At 42.0% G+C, this 13,286-nt stretch overlaps 2 protein-coding genes across 2 annotated transcripts; both read left to right on the forward strand.

The window, feature by feature from the left end:
- The first annotated feature begins 910 nt into the window (after positions 1 to 910).
- On the forward strand, positions 911 to 7,222 carry ndufs2 (NADH:ubiquinone oxidoreductase core subunit S2). Its single transcript, XM_083681662.1, has 14 exons — positions 911 to 1,022; positions 2,201 to 2,304; positions 2,485 to 2,675; positions 2,906 to 3,026; positions 3,197 to 3,309; positions 3,427 to 3,501; positions 3,641 to 3,718; positions 4,826 to 4,911; positions 5,376 to 5,495; positions 5,733 to 5,862; positions 6,116 to 6,211; positions 6,389 to 6,472; positions 6,782 to 6,839; positions 7,009 to 7,222. The coding sequence occupies exons 1-14, from the start codon at positions 916 to 918 to the stop codon at positions 7,044 to 7,046; spliced, it is 1,401 nt and encodes a 466-aa protein (XP_083537788.1). The 5' UTR covers positions 911 to 915; the 3' UTR covers positions 7,047 to 7,222.
- A 235-nt stretch (positions 7,223 to 7,457) lies between these two features.
- Positions 7,458 to 12,502, forward strand: fcer1g (Fc epsilon receptor IgFc epsilon receptor Ig). Its single transcript, XM_083697390.1, has 5 exons — positions 7,458 to 7,598; positions 10,853 to 10,944; positions 11,261 to 11,305; positions 11,680 to 11,703; positions 11,818 to 12,502. The coding sequence occupies exons 1-5, from the start codon at positions 7,538 to 7,540 to the stop codon at positions 11,878 to 11,880; spliced, it is 285 nt and encodes a 94-aa protein (XP_083553516.1). The 5' UTR covers positions 7,458 to 7,537; the 3' UTR covers positions 11,881 to 12,502.
- The last annotated feature ends 784 nt before the right edge of the window (positions 12,503 to 13,286 follow it).

Below are 13,286 nucleotides of genomic sequence, written 5' to 3' on the forward strand. Positions count from 1 at the left end.
TGTGTGAACGACAGTGTGTGTGTGTGTATGTAAAGCATATACATACAGTACTCTACCTGTGTGTGAGTGAATATTGTATGCATGTCAGTGTGTACAGTATGTGTGTGCATGTCTGTATGTGTCAATGTGTGCGAGTGTGTTTCAGTAATATGTCCATATCATTTCTCTCACAATCCTGTTACAATACTTTTATACCTCTGGTAGGACTGTATCCTGTATTATTGTGTCTTTGAATTTAGAAATCCAATGTTTATCTTATTGTACTGTTCTTCGTAGCAGAGAAAACTGTTCAAACAATGTACAACAAAAGTTATCAAATTTTCATTTTTTAATTTCATTATCTCCAATATTTTTTAAAAATGGTATGTCATTATTTTTCCACAGTATTACAGAAATAAAAAGCACTGTTTTTTATAAAATAAGCAATGTTGTTTGTATGCAATTTATTTTTGCAGGGGATACCATCTCCGTATGGTCCACTAGTATCTCATCCCCATTGATAAAAAATAGACAGAAAAAAACAAAAAAAAACAAAGAGACACACACAACATCCAAATGTAAATATGAATATAATCATAGTCTCACAGATGTGGCTAACACACACACGCACGCACGCACGCACGCACGCACGCACACACACACACACACACACACACACACACACACACACACACGCACACACACACACACACACACACACACACACACACACACACACACACACACGAGTGTACCCAAAATGGTTTGTTTATTTATATAGCAGAGCCTCTCTGCAGAGGCAGAACCTCACCCTTCAAACGTTGTTCATTACATTTCAGTACGGTAGGTGGCGACATCATTCTATCATCGCTACTGCACAAACCAAAGAAGAAGAGATTTAACTACGTCACCGTCAGAGCGATTTCGATAGCCAACATGGCGGGGACGATGTTGAGGTCGCTTACCAAACTCGGACGTCCTTCAACAAAATTAATTCTAAATAGTAATTTGGTCAGCCCTGGTTGCACTGTCCTGCAAAACAGGTGAGCTCCGCATACTTGAATTCACGCAGTTGCATTTAAAATGTCCATGGATATGCCATTGATGTAGCCAAGTTAAGAATCTAAAATCTGGTTTCTGACACAGCTCGTCTCATTGCTAGCTAGCCTTAGCATGCTAGCAAGTGGATCTTGTTTTGTTGACTGACTTGTTGACAGAACACGACCCTGTTCTCAATGCGAGATTGTGTTTCTGTGTCATGATTGATATTGTTAGTTGAATGTTGCACATACAAGTCATCATTCCAATGATTGTTTCCAAGTAAGCTAGCTAGTTAAAGCTAACTTGGGGATTTTGACAGCAAGCAGCACATTGCTGGCAGTCAGTGACTTTGTCAGTTGACATCATCACCCTACTGAGGCAGCTTGTTGGTTTGTACAGTGACTTTGTCAGTTGACATCATCACCCTACTGAGGCAGCTTGTTGGTTTGTACAGTGACTTTGTCAGTTGACATCATCACCCTACTGAGGCAGCTTGTTGGTTTGTACAGTGACTTTGTCAGTTGACATCATCACCCTACTGAGGCAGCTTGTTGGTTTGTACAGTGACTTTGTCAGTTGACATCATCACCCTACTGAGGCAGCTTGTTGGTTTGTACAGTGACTTGTTAGTTAATGAGATGTGTATAGCGTTAGCATTAGCAATGAATGTGTATGTTTTTCAGAAAACTGTCAAGAAGCCAGTTGTATTCTCAGAGGGTACCTTGGTGTTGTTACCCAACCAACGTGAGCTTCACAGTGTTTTCACAACGTGATGCCAGTGTATCTTATCCTGACAGTATAGAGGCCAACACGGACTTGTTTTCTCACATACACTTATAGGAGGAACAATTTAGGCTAGTCATCCGATGTCAGTTGTTCAGGTTTAGGAAAGCTTATTAATACTTAGCTGAATGCCATATCAATTGGAATTGGTCAACTGTTGCTTTTCAGGCACCTCAACAACTAGGTGTATCACTCTTGGTCCTAACTGTTTTAACCTTGACATCACAGTCCTGTCTTGCCCACAGTTGACACTAGCCAGGTCAAAGAGATTCCTTGGCACATGTGATCAGAGTTAGCCTACTTCAAGAGCCTTGTAGATTAAGCTTTGGGACAACATGCTGCCTGGATCTCAGGATTACCCAGTGACACAGATTGTGTATTGTTTTTTGTCCTCCAGGCAGAAACAGTGGCAGCCAGATGTTGAATGGACGGAGCAGTATGCCGGGGCGGTGATGTACCCCAGCGCCATCACTGATAAATGGTCCCCCCCACCATGGAATGGTAAGTCAGATGACTGTTTTTCTTTCTGTCTTCATCTGTTGTGATCTTAGTTACTGCTTGGAATGTTGTTATAATAAGTGTTCTTAAAAATAATTTAGTATTTCAACATTATTCTTTCAACCCATCTGTGTGAAGGCTAAACTAACATTTCTCTATCTTTCTCTCTTTCTCTCTCTGTAGATAAGGATCCTCCTATGGAGAAGGAGGTGTCTAACCTCACCATAAACTTCGGCCCCCAGCACCCTGCTGCCCACGGCGTGCTGCGTCTGGTGCTGGAGCTCAGCGGGGAGTCAGTGAAGAAGTGTGACCCACATGTGGGCCTGCTGCACCGCGGCACAGAGAAACTCATTGAGTACAAGACCTACCTACAGGTAGGAACCTCACTGTAGCATACCTGTAGTAAGGTAAGGTGGCATAAACTGAAAAAGCATAAGAAACAAAAATATGATACAAAACTGACACCATAGGCTGCTCATGCCTCCTGTTAGGCCAGCAGAATGATACTAAAACCATACTGGTTGAAGTCTACTACTAAGACAGCCCATACTTGACAGACAGACTGTTTGATGACATGCGTTGACCCCCTGTGTTTGTGGTGTAGGCACTGCCGTACTTTGACAGGCTGGACTACGTGTCCATGATGTGCAATGAGCAGGCCTACTCTCTGGCTGTGGAGAAGCTGCTGAACATCGAGGCCCCACCCCGCGCACAGTGGATCAGAGGTGAGAGAAGTCACTTGTTATGACCATGTCAGAGACAAAGAGGTTATTCTCTCATATTTTCTGGACCTATTTTGCCCTTTCATTTTAATGTCACTAGGGGGCAGTAGATGTTCACCTCATGTTGAACAGACGGTGTGAATACTCGTGTAATACTTTTGTGTTGTTTTTAGTGCTTTTTGGAGAGCTGACTCGCATCATGAACCACATCATGGCCATCACTACACACGCCCTGGATATCGGAGCCATGACCCCCTTCTTCTGGATGTTCGAGGAGAGAGAGAAGGTCAGTTAGAAGGCACAGTCTGTGTGACCTTTGTCCTTTTGTAGATGGTCTAAGACCTCAAAAGTCTTTCATAGATGTTCTTCTAATTGGTGTGTCTGTTTCTACTCCTTTCCATAGATGTTTGAGTTCTATGAGCGCGTCTCTGGAGCCAGGATGCATGCAGCCTACGTGAGACCTGGAGGAGTACACCAGGTAAGGGGAAATGAAGATGATGATGAGAATGATGTCTGTGTACTAAGTTTTTTTTTATGTATTTGATTTCATTGTCATTATGGTCCCTTTAAGGGTGCCGATGATGATGACAAAGGTAGTGCTGATGTCTGTGTTCTAGGACATGCCACTGGGTCTTATGGATGACATCTATGAGTGGTGCAAGAACTTCTCCATACGAATCGACGAGGTGGAAGAGGTGAGTGCATGTGTGTCTGTGGCTGCCTTATCACACATTGTTTGGAAAGATGGTAGTATGCGCACATCCAAAAATACTTACAGTTGAGAAGTAAGAGAGATCCGTGCACTAGCTGCTGCTCCCAAAATGTGTTAGTTTATTAGGACAACGCTTCGACCCCAACTGGGTGTTCGTCAGGACAAAGGGTAAGACATTTAGTGCACCTGCATAAGAGCATTAGTTTCCTGGACTTCCAATCAATGATCTGGTGGCCCCAGTGCTTGGCACCAATGGACAGGTGATGTGCTCTCCCGTACCCCAAGTGTGCACAGACTTCGTTCCAGATACAAACAACTATTTACAGAACATATTTACAAAATGTGACATGTTAAAAATAGTACACAATGTCAGTAGGTTATACATCAATACATTGAAGTCCATATTCCCTCAGAGGAATGGTTTGAAGTCCCATTCCTCGTTCAGACCAGGCGAGGCTGGTGAGGGTTGAAATCAGAGGACTGGCAAATTGTAATGAATGGAATGATGAATGGTATCAAAAGTGTTTTTGACATTATTCCATTCCATGCGTTACAATGAGCCCGTCCTCTGATTACTACCTCCACCAGCCTCCCCTGGTTTAGACCTTTGGTCTTTATATCCAAAAGTACTCTTTCTTCAATAGAAGCTGTTCAGTGTTGTTACCCCACCTCCATGGGATGTTGACATGCTCAATGTCCAATGTATCGCATTGTCGCAAGGTTGGGCATGGAAAAACTGAATTCTTAAAGTAATGAGTATTACCGATGCTACTTCTGTGCTCGGTTATTATTTTTGTGTGTGTTTTTCCGAGGTAAGCAAGACCACAGGGGCACTTTATCAAGTAGATCACATTTGTAGTATTGCAGGTAATCACCGTTGAATGAATTGCACTTTGTTGTAAAGCTGCATTGGGCATTGCACATTTGTAATTACCGTCGGGGATATCCTGCAAGAAGTGAGGTGTTTGTGCAGCTGGTGTGTTGGCTTTATCACTAAGACCACATGACCAGGCATGGTTTCTATGGTGGATGTAGACACTGATAGGCTCATTGCTCACTACTGTGTCATCCATTGGCTCTATTTGTGTAGATGTTGACCAACAACCGCATCTGGAAGAACCGTACTGTGGACATTGGGATTGTCACCGCTGAGGATGCACTCAACCAGGGCTTCAGGTGAGACACTGATACACTCTGCACACACCCATTTAGGAGCATACAGAGATTCCATGCTGGCTAGCACTCCAGAATGAGATTGAAGTATGCTTAGAATGAGTTATTTATTCATTCATTCATTCATTCATTTATTCAACTTAGAAGTATGACATGGACTGATACTCAGCAACTAATGCACACATTCACGTACAAATACACTGAAACAGTGTCATGTGACTGAGGATGTCCAATCATATGAGTCAGATTGATAACTGGTCTTCTTCTCTCTCTCCAGTGGGGTGATGCTGAGGGGCTCAGGCATCAAGTGGGACCTGAGGAAGTCCAATCATATGAGTCAGATTGATAACTGGTCTTCTTCTCTCTCTCCAGTGGGGTGATGCTGAGGGGCTCAGGCATCAAGTGGGACCTGAGGAAGTCCAATCATATGAGTCAGATTGATAACTGGTCTTCTTCTCTCTCTCCAGTGGGGTGATGCTGAGGGGCTCAGGCATCAAGTGGGACCTGAGGAAGTCCCAGCCCTACGACAAGTATGACGAGGTGGAGTTTGACGTCCCCATTGGAAGCAAGGGAGACTGTTACGACAGGTAAGAGGCTACACCTGTCTGCCTCTACTTAAGAAATCACTCAGATGAACATGTCACTGTCTCATGTCTTAAGTTGACATTTGTCATTTTGGATTATCTCATAGTAAATCATAATGCGAAGCTTTATGGTCCAAGAGTAGACTTCTGATTTTGAATCAACCATTGAATCATCTGTTCTATTTCTCCCCTCCCTCTCTCCTGTCTCCTCCTGTCCGTTTCCCCCTTCCTCCTTCTCAGGTACCTGTGCAGAGTGGAGGAGATGAGGCAGAGTCTGAGGATCATGATAGAGGCCCTCAACAAGATGCCAGCGGGGGAGATCAAAGTGGACGACGCCAAAGTTGCGCCGCCCAAGAGGTCTGAGATGAAGGTGAGACTGGCAACAGCTCATCATTTAAAGCTGCTCTTCACTCTCATTTCACAAGTCGTTTATATATTTCTTGCCTTGATTAATCGAACTTTTGCAAAGTGGATGACATTACATTGAACTTGCCCTTTAATTCAATAAGCTCTGATTTATGTGTATTTGCTGAGGGTATTGGAAGAGTTAAGCTGTGCTCCACAATGTGAGTGTGTGATATACTGTACATCAGCTTAAGCATTTGTGTGTGTTCCCATGTGAGATGTCCATGGAGTCCCTAATACATCACTTCAAGCTGTACACAGAGGGTTACCAGGTGCCCCCCGGATGCACATACACAGCTGTGGAAGCCCCCAAGGTGAGCCCCCTCCATACATACATACACACACACACACACACACACTGTTGGTGGATAGATAATAGATTTGGACTTGAAATCCTGGGATATTTAATTATGTATAAAAAAAAGATTCCCTTGTGTAGCATATAGAATCTGAAGTGTTATGTAGTTATGCTGTAACATGTCCTGTTCCAGGGAGAGTTTGGAGTGTATCTGGTCTCTGATGGCTCCAGCAGACCCTACCGCTGCAAGATCAAAGCACCCGGATTCGCTCACTTGGTACCGAGACAGAGTTTAACTTCATAAGACACCATTAATTATTTAATGTTTTATGAATTATTCAGCATGTTTAACGGCTTCTCCTCAAGGCTAACTTTAGTTGATTAAGTACATATTTTAAAAGTACTATAAGAACATTAGTAAAGAATACAAACCCTGCCTTCCCCTGTCTCAATGACTACTAATGACTACTCTTATTCTTTGCATAGGACCACTCCCTTTTTCCATATGATGCGTGTTCTGTCATGATATGACTGATATTATGGTTAGATTGTGTTGAGTTGTAATAAGTCCTGTTTCCTCCACTAGGCAGGTCTGGATAAGATGGCTAAGGGACACATGCTGGCTGATGTGGTGGCCATTATTGGTGAGAAATGTTTCCTCTGATGTTATTGCTGTAGTGAATCATTGATAACAGTATTTATATCGTTCATTGCAAATATACCAGTAAATAGTAGTGTGTTCATTTGTTTTCTCAAATGTTAATGGGTGGTTGAATTGGTTTGTTTTTTGTTTATGTTTTCTTCTCCTAACAGGAACGCAGGACATTGTGTTTGGAGAAGTGGACCGTTAAGACCAGGCTATGTTCAAGTTCCCCACTTCCGCACTCTGAAGAGGTCTACCCTCCGATCTATCTGTTTGTCTGTCTCAGGATCTGTCACTCCAGTGATATTTTGACAGACAACTCCACACTTGTTATCATCGATGTATAATGCTTAATAAACCTAATAAATATTTTATGACCCAACAGTCAAGAGGTGTCATTTTTGTCATGGTAAACAGGCGAAAACGTGTTATTTCCTATTACGCAAACCCTGTGTGATGAAGTTACATAATGAAAACAGCAGAAGCATTTCTTGGTTTCTGTCCTTCCTCTGCAGAGAGGGGAGGGGTTTGATCTTAAAAAATGGACTGAGCTCGACCACAACTTCCCCCCTGAGTCTGCAACACTGCATCATTACCACTCAGTCAAACCAGTCTCAGCCCCTGTAGAGCACTCTGTCGTCCGGTAAAGAAGCCCACTGCTGCCACTGCTGTGTGTGTTGAATCCCTGTTGCTGTGACGATGAGGGGCAGATTCCCATTTCTCTCCGCTCTTCCTCTGTGGATGAGTTTTGGCAGTGCTGGTGAGTTCTTAGTCTGAGTGGTAAATACTCTCTTAAGTGTAGTTGTTGCCCTAAGCTATGAAAAGGATGACTGTGTGTTGTCCTGTATGTGGCCTTGATCTTATTAAGATGATGGTGATCAAGAGTTATGTGGAGAAAACTTTGTTTTGAGTAAGACATTAATGACTTGTCAGTGTATGAAACCCAAATAACACCATGTTTGTCATGATCTTTAATAATTTAATTTCTATTACATTTGAAATGGATGCTCATTTTTACATTCTCATGTCATTGAGTATAAAGAGAAATCAGTTCAAGACTATTTTAGCCTAAATCTATTTTATTATTTACCTGTTTAATGTTTCTCATGACCGGAAACTAGATGATCACTAGGTAAATCTTGTAAAGCCCTGTAGAAAAGGGTGTATGGTAAGGGAAGTGAAGGGACATTTTTGTCTTAAAATAAAGTGATCATTTGTCATGGTTTCAATGCTACATCTAGTTGCCAACCCATTTCTGTGAAAAGAGAAGTACCTTTGCCTAGAAAAAGAGATTGAGGGATGAATTTACCACACATACATTCACACTATCACTCACAAACCACAAACATCACATGCTGACAAACTATTTTGCTGAAGTAGCTTGTGCCATGTGTGGATGCCTGTAGCTTGTGCCATTTACCTGTTGCTTATGTGTTCATTGACATCTGTGTGTTGCTTAACACTCTGAGGTAGTTCCCTGCACACAGATTAAGCCTTGTCTTCGATTTAATCCCACTTTCAGTGGAAACTCCATAGAAAATGCTAAGTCTCAGACTAGACTTCCTCGAATCTATGTCGAGGAAGTGTGCATGGAATTGTAGATATGGACAAATGCTATTAGTCATATACAGTATGTATCATTCTTTTGCATGTTCAATGTTCTCGATTTAAAGTTTGCTGTTTCCTTTGGCCCTATTCCAGATATCAAGCGAGGAAACAAAAAAAAAGATAGATAGATAATCAATCTCATTACCCTGATATCCTACAAACTCACAACACCAAACTATCATAGAGATAAACCTCTAAGAACTACATGTCACATTCATCATATGATATATGTAACAGTTATTGGCAACCCTTTATTATACACCCCTGTTTCAACAAGTGTTTCCAAGTATTTCCTAGGATATGTGGTAACGGGCTACTTTCTGGGTATTTAGCTCAACATGTGCTACTATGTGGTAATCGGGGTACTTTCTGGTATTTAGCTCAACTTTCTGGTATTTAGCTCAACAAATTCAGTGTCATTGGTAACTACTTGGCACTAAATGGCCCATAGTCGTGCTTGATGCAGTGAATCTAAAAGAAACAGTGCGTGTTATTAATATGCAATTATTGTATTAAGTCATAACAGTTTCACCCAGTACATTCTAAGTAGGTACCTGCTTAAAACTTTGCTGTAACTGTTCATATCAAATTTGATATCCACTTTGATCGGGATTTGGCCTATTCGCCTTTTGGCATCCACACCTACAGTGCATTCGGAAAGTATTCAGACCCCTTCACTTTTTTCCACATTTTGTTATGTTACAGCCTTATGTTTGCTAATTTATTATGATGGTGGATGTTTTGAAGCAGGCAGGTACCATGCATTCAACCAGTGAGGTGTTAAAGATGTCCGTGAACACTGGACATCCCAGTCTGAGGTCCTGAGTGCTCTGGAGCAGGTTTTCATTAAGGATCTCTCTGTACTTTGCCTCGTTCATCTTTCCCTCAATCCTGACTAGTCTCCCAGTCCCTGCCTCTGAAAAACATCCCCACAGCATGATGCTGCCACCACCATGCTTCACCATAGGGATGGTATTGGCCAGGAGATGAGCAGTGCCTGGTTTCCTCCAGACGTGACCCTTGGCATTCAGGCCAAAGAGTTCAATCTTGGTTTCATCAGACCAGAGAATCTTGTTTCTCATGGTCTGAGAGTCCTTAGGTGCCTTTTAGCAAACTCCAAGCGGGCTGTCAAGTGCTTTTTACTGAGGAGTGGCTTCCGTCTGGCCACTCTATCATAAAGACCTGATTGGTGGAGCGCTGCAGAGATGGTTGTCCTTCTGGAAGGTTCTCCCATCTCCACAGAGGACCTCTGGAGCTCTGGCAGAGTGACCATTGGGTTCTTGGTCACCTCCCTGACGATGGCCCTTCTCCCGCTATTGCTCAGTTTGGCCAGGCGGCCAGCTCTAGGAAGAGTCTTGGTCGTTCCAAACATCTTCCATTTAAGAATGATGGAGGCTACTGTGTTCTTGTACCCTTCCCCAGATCTGTGCCTCAACACAATCCCATCTGTGAGGTCTACAGACAATTCTTTCGACCTCATGGCCTGGTTTTTACTCTGACATGCACTGTCAACAGTGGGACCTTATATAGACAGGTGTGTGCCGTTTCAAATCATGTCCAATCAATTGAATTTACCACAGGTGGTCTCCAATCAAGTCATGGAAACATCTCAAGGATGATTCATGGAAACAGGATACACCTGAGCTCAATTTCGAGTGTCATAGCAAAGGGTCTGAATCCTTATGTAAATGTGATATTTCAGATTTTTATTTTTAATTAATTAGCAAACATTTCTAAAAACCTGTTTTCGCTTTGTCATTATGGGGTATTGTGTGTAGATTGATGAGGAAAACATTTTATTGAATCCATTTTAGAATAAAGCTGTAACATAACAAAATGTGGAAAAAGTGTCATCTACAGTGCATACTTTCCGAATGCACTGTAGATGACAAATTTGAACCATGACAATAGTTATACTGGCACAACATGTATGTTTTTGTTGTTATTGTTGATATAAGTGTCGATATACCTTTTTGAATCCAACTGAGATGTTCAGCTGATGAATTTTCTCCTGTAGGCTCCTGTGTGGCTCAATTGTTAGAGCATGGCTAAGGTTGTGGGTTCGATTCCAGCTAGGACTATATACACAAAAAAAGATATGCACTCACAGCACTGTAGGCTTAAGTACATATTCTCTTTCTCCTGAAAGATGAGAAGAGCAAAGAATGACATCAGTCACTCAAAGAATCATTCAAAGTTTCTCACCTCTTCTACAGCATGGATTCTCAAAGAAAATGACGTTATGAACAAGACTACAAAGACTTTGTTTAGGCACACTGGCACAACGTAACCACACATCATTAGGAGGAATGACTGAGGAACTTTAGGCTACTCTAAGGTGGTTACGGTGGTTCCTCAAAATACTGAGGCTCTAAATAAGTATGTATTGTTCTCTGGTTCCTCTAGTGGCTCTTGGTGAGCCACAGATCTGCTACATCCTGGACAGCGTTCTGTTTCTGTACGGCATCATCCTCACTGTCCTCTACTGCAGGCTGAAGGTATGGCCCCCAAACACGTGTTTGATACCATTCCTCATTCTATTCCATGCATTACAATGAGCCCGTCCTCTGATTTCTACCTCCACCAGCCTCCTCTGCTGTCCACCTATTTCTCTCTCTCTAAATTTAGTCTTTCTACCAATATTGAGTTCCAATTCACCCCCTCCCCTGCAGCTGTTCTTGATCCATCCATCTCTTTTTACACAGTTCTCTCTATAGTGTCTATTTCTCTACCTATCTGTGTTTCTCTCTCTTTCTCTCAATTTTCACCAAGTTCTTGATCCATCTATCTCTCACCACACTGTATTCCCCATAGCTGGCTTCGGAGACAGGGACAAGGACAGGCATGGCAAAACCGGTGGTGAGAAATCATGTAACACGATCTACACTCCATTCCATTAAACAAGTCCCCTTGACACCCAGACTCAAAACACCTGAAGCATTGTAGACTCGGGGTTGGGGGTTTCCATTAACATTAAACCAAATAGCTAATCTCTCTCCATCTTCCTTATAATGAAAAAAAACATCACATGCAACACACAAACACAAGTGCATCCTGTTTTGAAGATGTTATCTTTAGTATCTAAAATTTTCATCTGTTTGCATGTTTTAAACTTGCTTAAAAGGTATTGCAAGCCTAGTAGATGAAATTAAGTCACATAAAAATGTATAGCAATTGTTGGTGTAATTGTTGTTTGTGTCATTTAATAGTATTTTTTCTATCCACTGATACAGAAAGGAGAGGAAAGCATCTATACTGTGAGTTGATGATGATGATGACAACAACATTTGTTTATGCTTGAGAGTACTGCATCTGTCCTCACATTCCGCCTTCTCTCTTTCTTTCTTTCTCTCCTTCTTTCCCTCTCTCAGGGATTGACCCCTTGTGCTCAGGACACCTATGAGACCATCGGCCAGAAGAAAGAACTGCAGTAGTAGAGGATGAGGAGTTGTAGAGGAAAGAGAAGTGCGTTCTTTGTCTATCACTTGTCTCTCATGGCACTTCACTGGCTTCTTTTATATTAAGCTTTGAGACGAAATATGAATGTTGTTGTTTGTTTGTCTTTTTTACATTTGTATGCAATTCATATGTGAAAACCTCATGCGTATGTTGGAGAATGCGTCATGAGAAAGAAGTGTGAGAACAAAAAAAGAGGGAAGTTGGGTGAAGAGGGTGAAGATTGTTTCAATGTTTTACTGTACATGATACTTAAATATCCAAAAACACAGTTAACAGTTTTTCACTCTTAAGATGTTTTTGTTTCTACAGCTTTTTTTAACTGTTTATGTATTTTATTTTTTATACATTCTAATAAAAGCTTAGATCTATTCTCTGTGGTACTGCACCATGTTCTTGTGGTACTGCACCATGTTCACAGGTTTACTTCCGTTCCCTGACGCCATGGCAACTGGCCCTAGCCTAGAACCACATTCTGTCCAACTTACTTCCTGTGTGTGGCCACCCAATAGGTGTGAGCGTGTGTGTGCGTGAGCGTCTATCTGCACAGAGCAATATTTTTTTTTAATACATTCTAATAAAAGGTTAAATGGTTCTGTTCTCTGTGGTACTGCACCATGTTCTTGTTCACAGTTGATGTAGCTGCCACTTATGAGGTTGACTTCCGTTCCCTGACGCCATGGCAACTGGCCCTAGCCTAGAACCACATACTGTCCAACTTACTTTCTGTGTGTGGCCACCCAATAGGTGTGTGTGCATCTATCTGCACAGAGCAATAATGTTAACTTGCAATTCTTGGTACATGCCACAGGATGGCAACGATGATGTTACAGACCACTCTTATCTGACAAATTGGAGAATAAGGAGCAGTTAAAGTGGTGAAATAAAATGGTGAATTTCTACTTTTTGATTGGTAGAGCGAGAGAGAGAGTTAGCCACAGGATGGCAACAATGATGTTACAGACCACTCTTATCTGACAAATTGGAGAATAACAAGCAGTTTTAAAGCAGAGAAATAAAATGGTGAATTTCTACTTTTTGATTTGTAATGAGAGAGAGAGAGAGAGAGAGACAGACAGTCAGTCAGTCAGTGAGTCAGTCAGTTTACCCCAACTAGAACTGCCTGGGGCCATATATCTACAGTTTTCCTTAACCTCTTTAGGAAAACTGTCACTGCCAAAGCTTGAGAAAAAGCAATAGTTTACCAAGTTTAAGACACCGGGCCGGCTTGTATGACTAATTCAACTTCTGCCACCACCACGCCTATCTTGATGTCAGCCAATGAAACATGAGCTCATCTTGTGGTATCTAAAATGACAGATGTGTAACCTAGTGGATGTGGTAACTGGGTCTTCAAGAATAGACTCCTCTGTCATTTGGATAC

The sequence above is a fragment of the Argentina silus genome (assembly GCF_951799395.1).
Source record: "Argentina silus genome assembly, chromosome: 1".
Taxonomy (NCBI): Eukaryota; Metazoa; Chordata; class Actinopteri; order Argentiniformes; family Argentinidae; genus Argentina; species Argentina silus.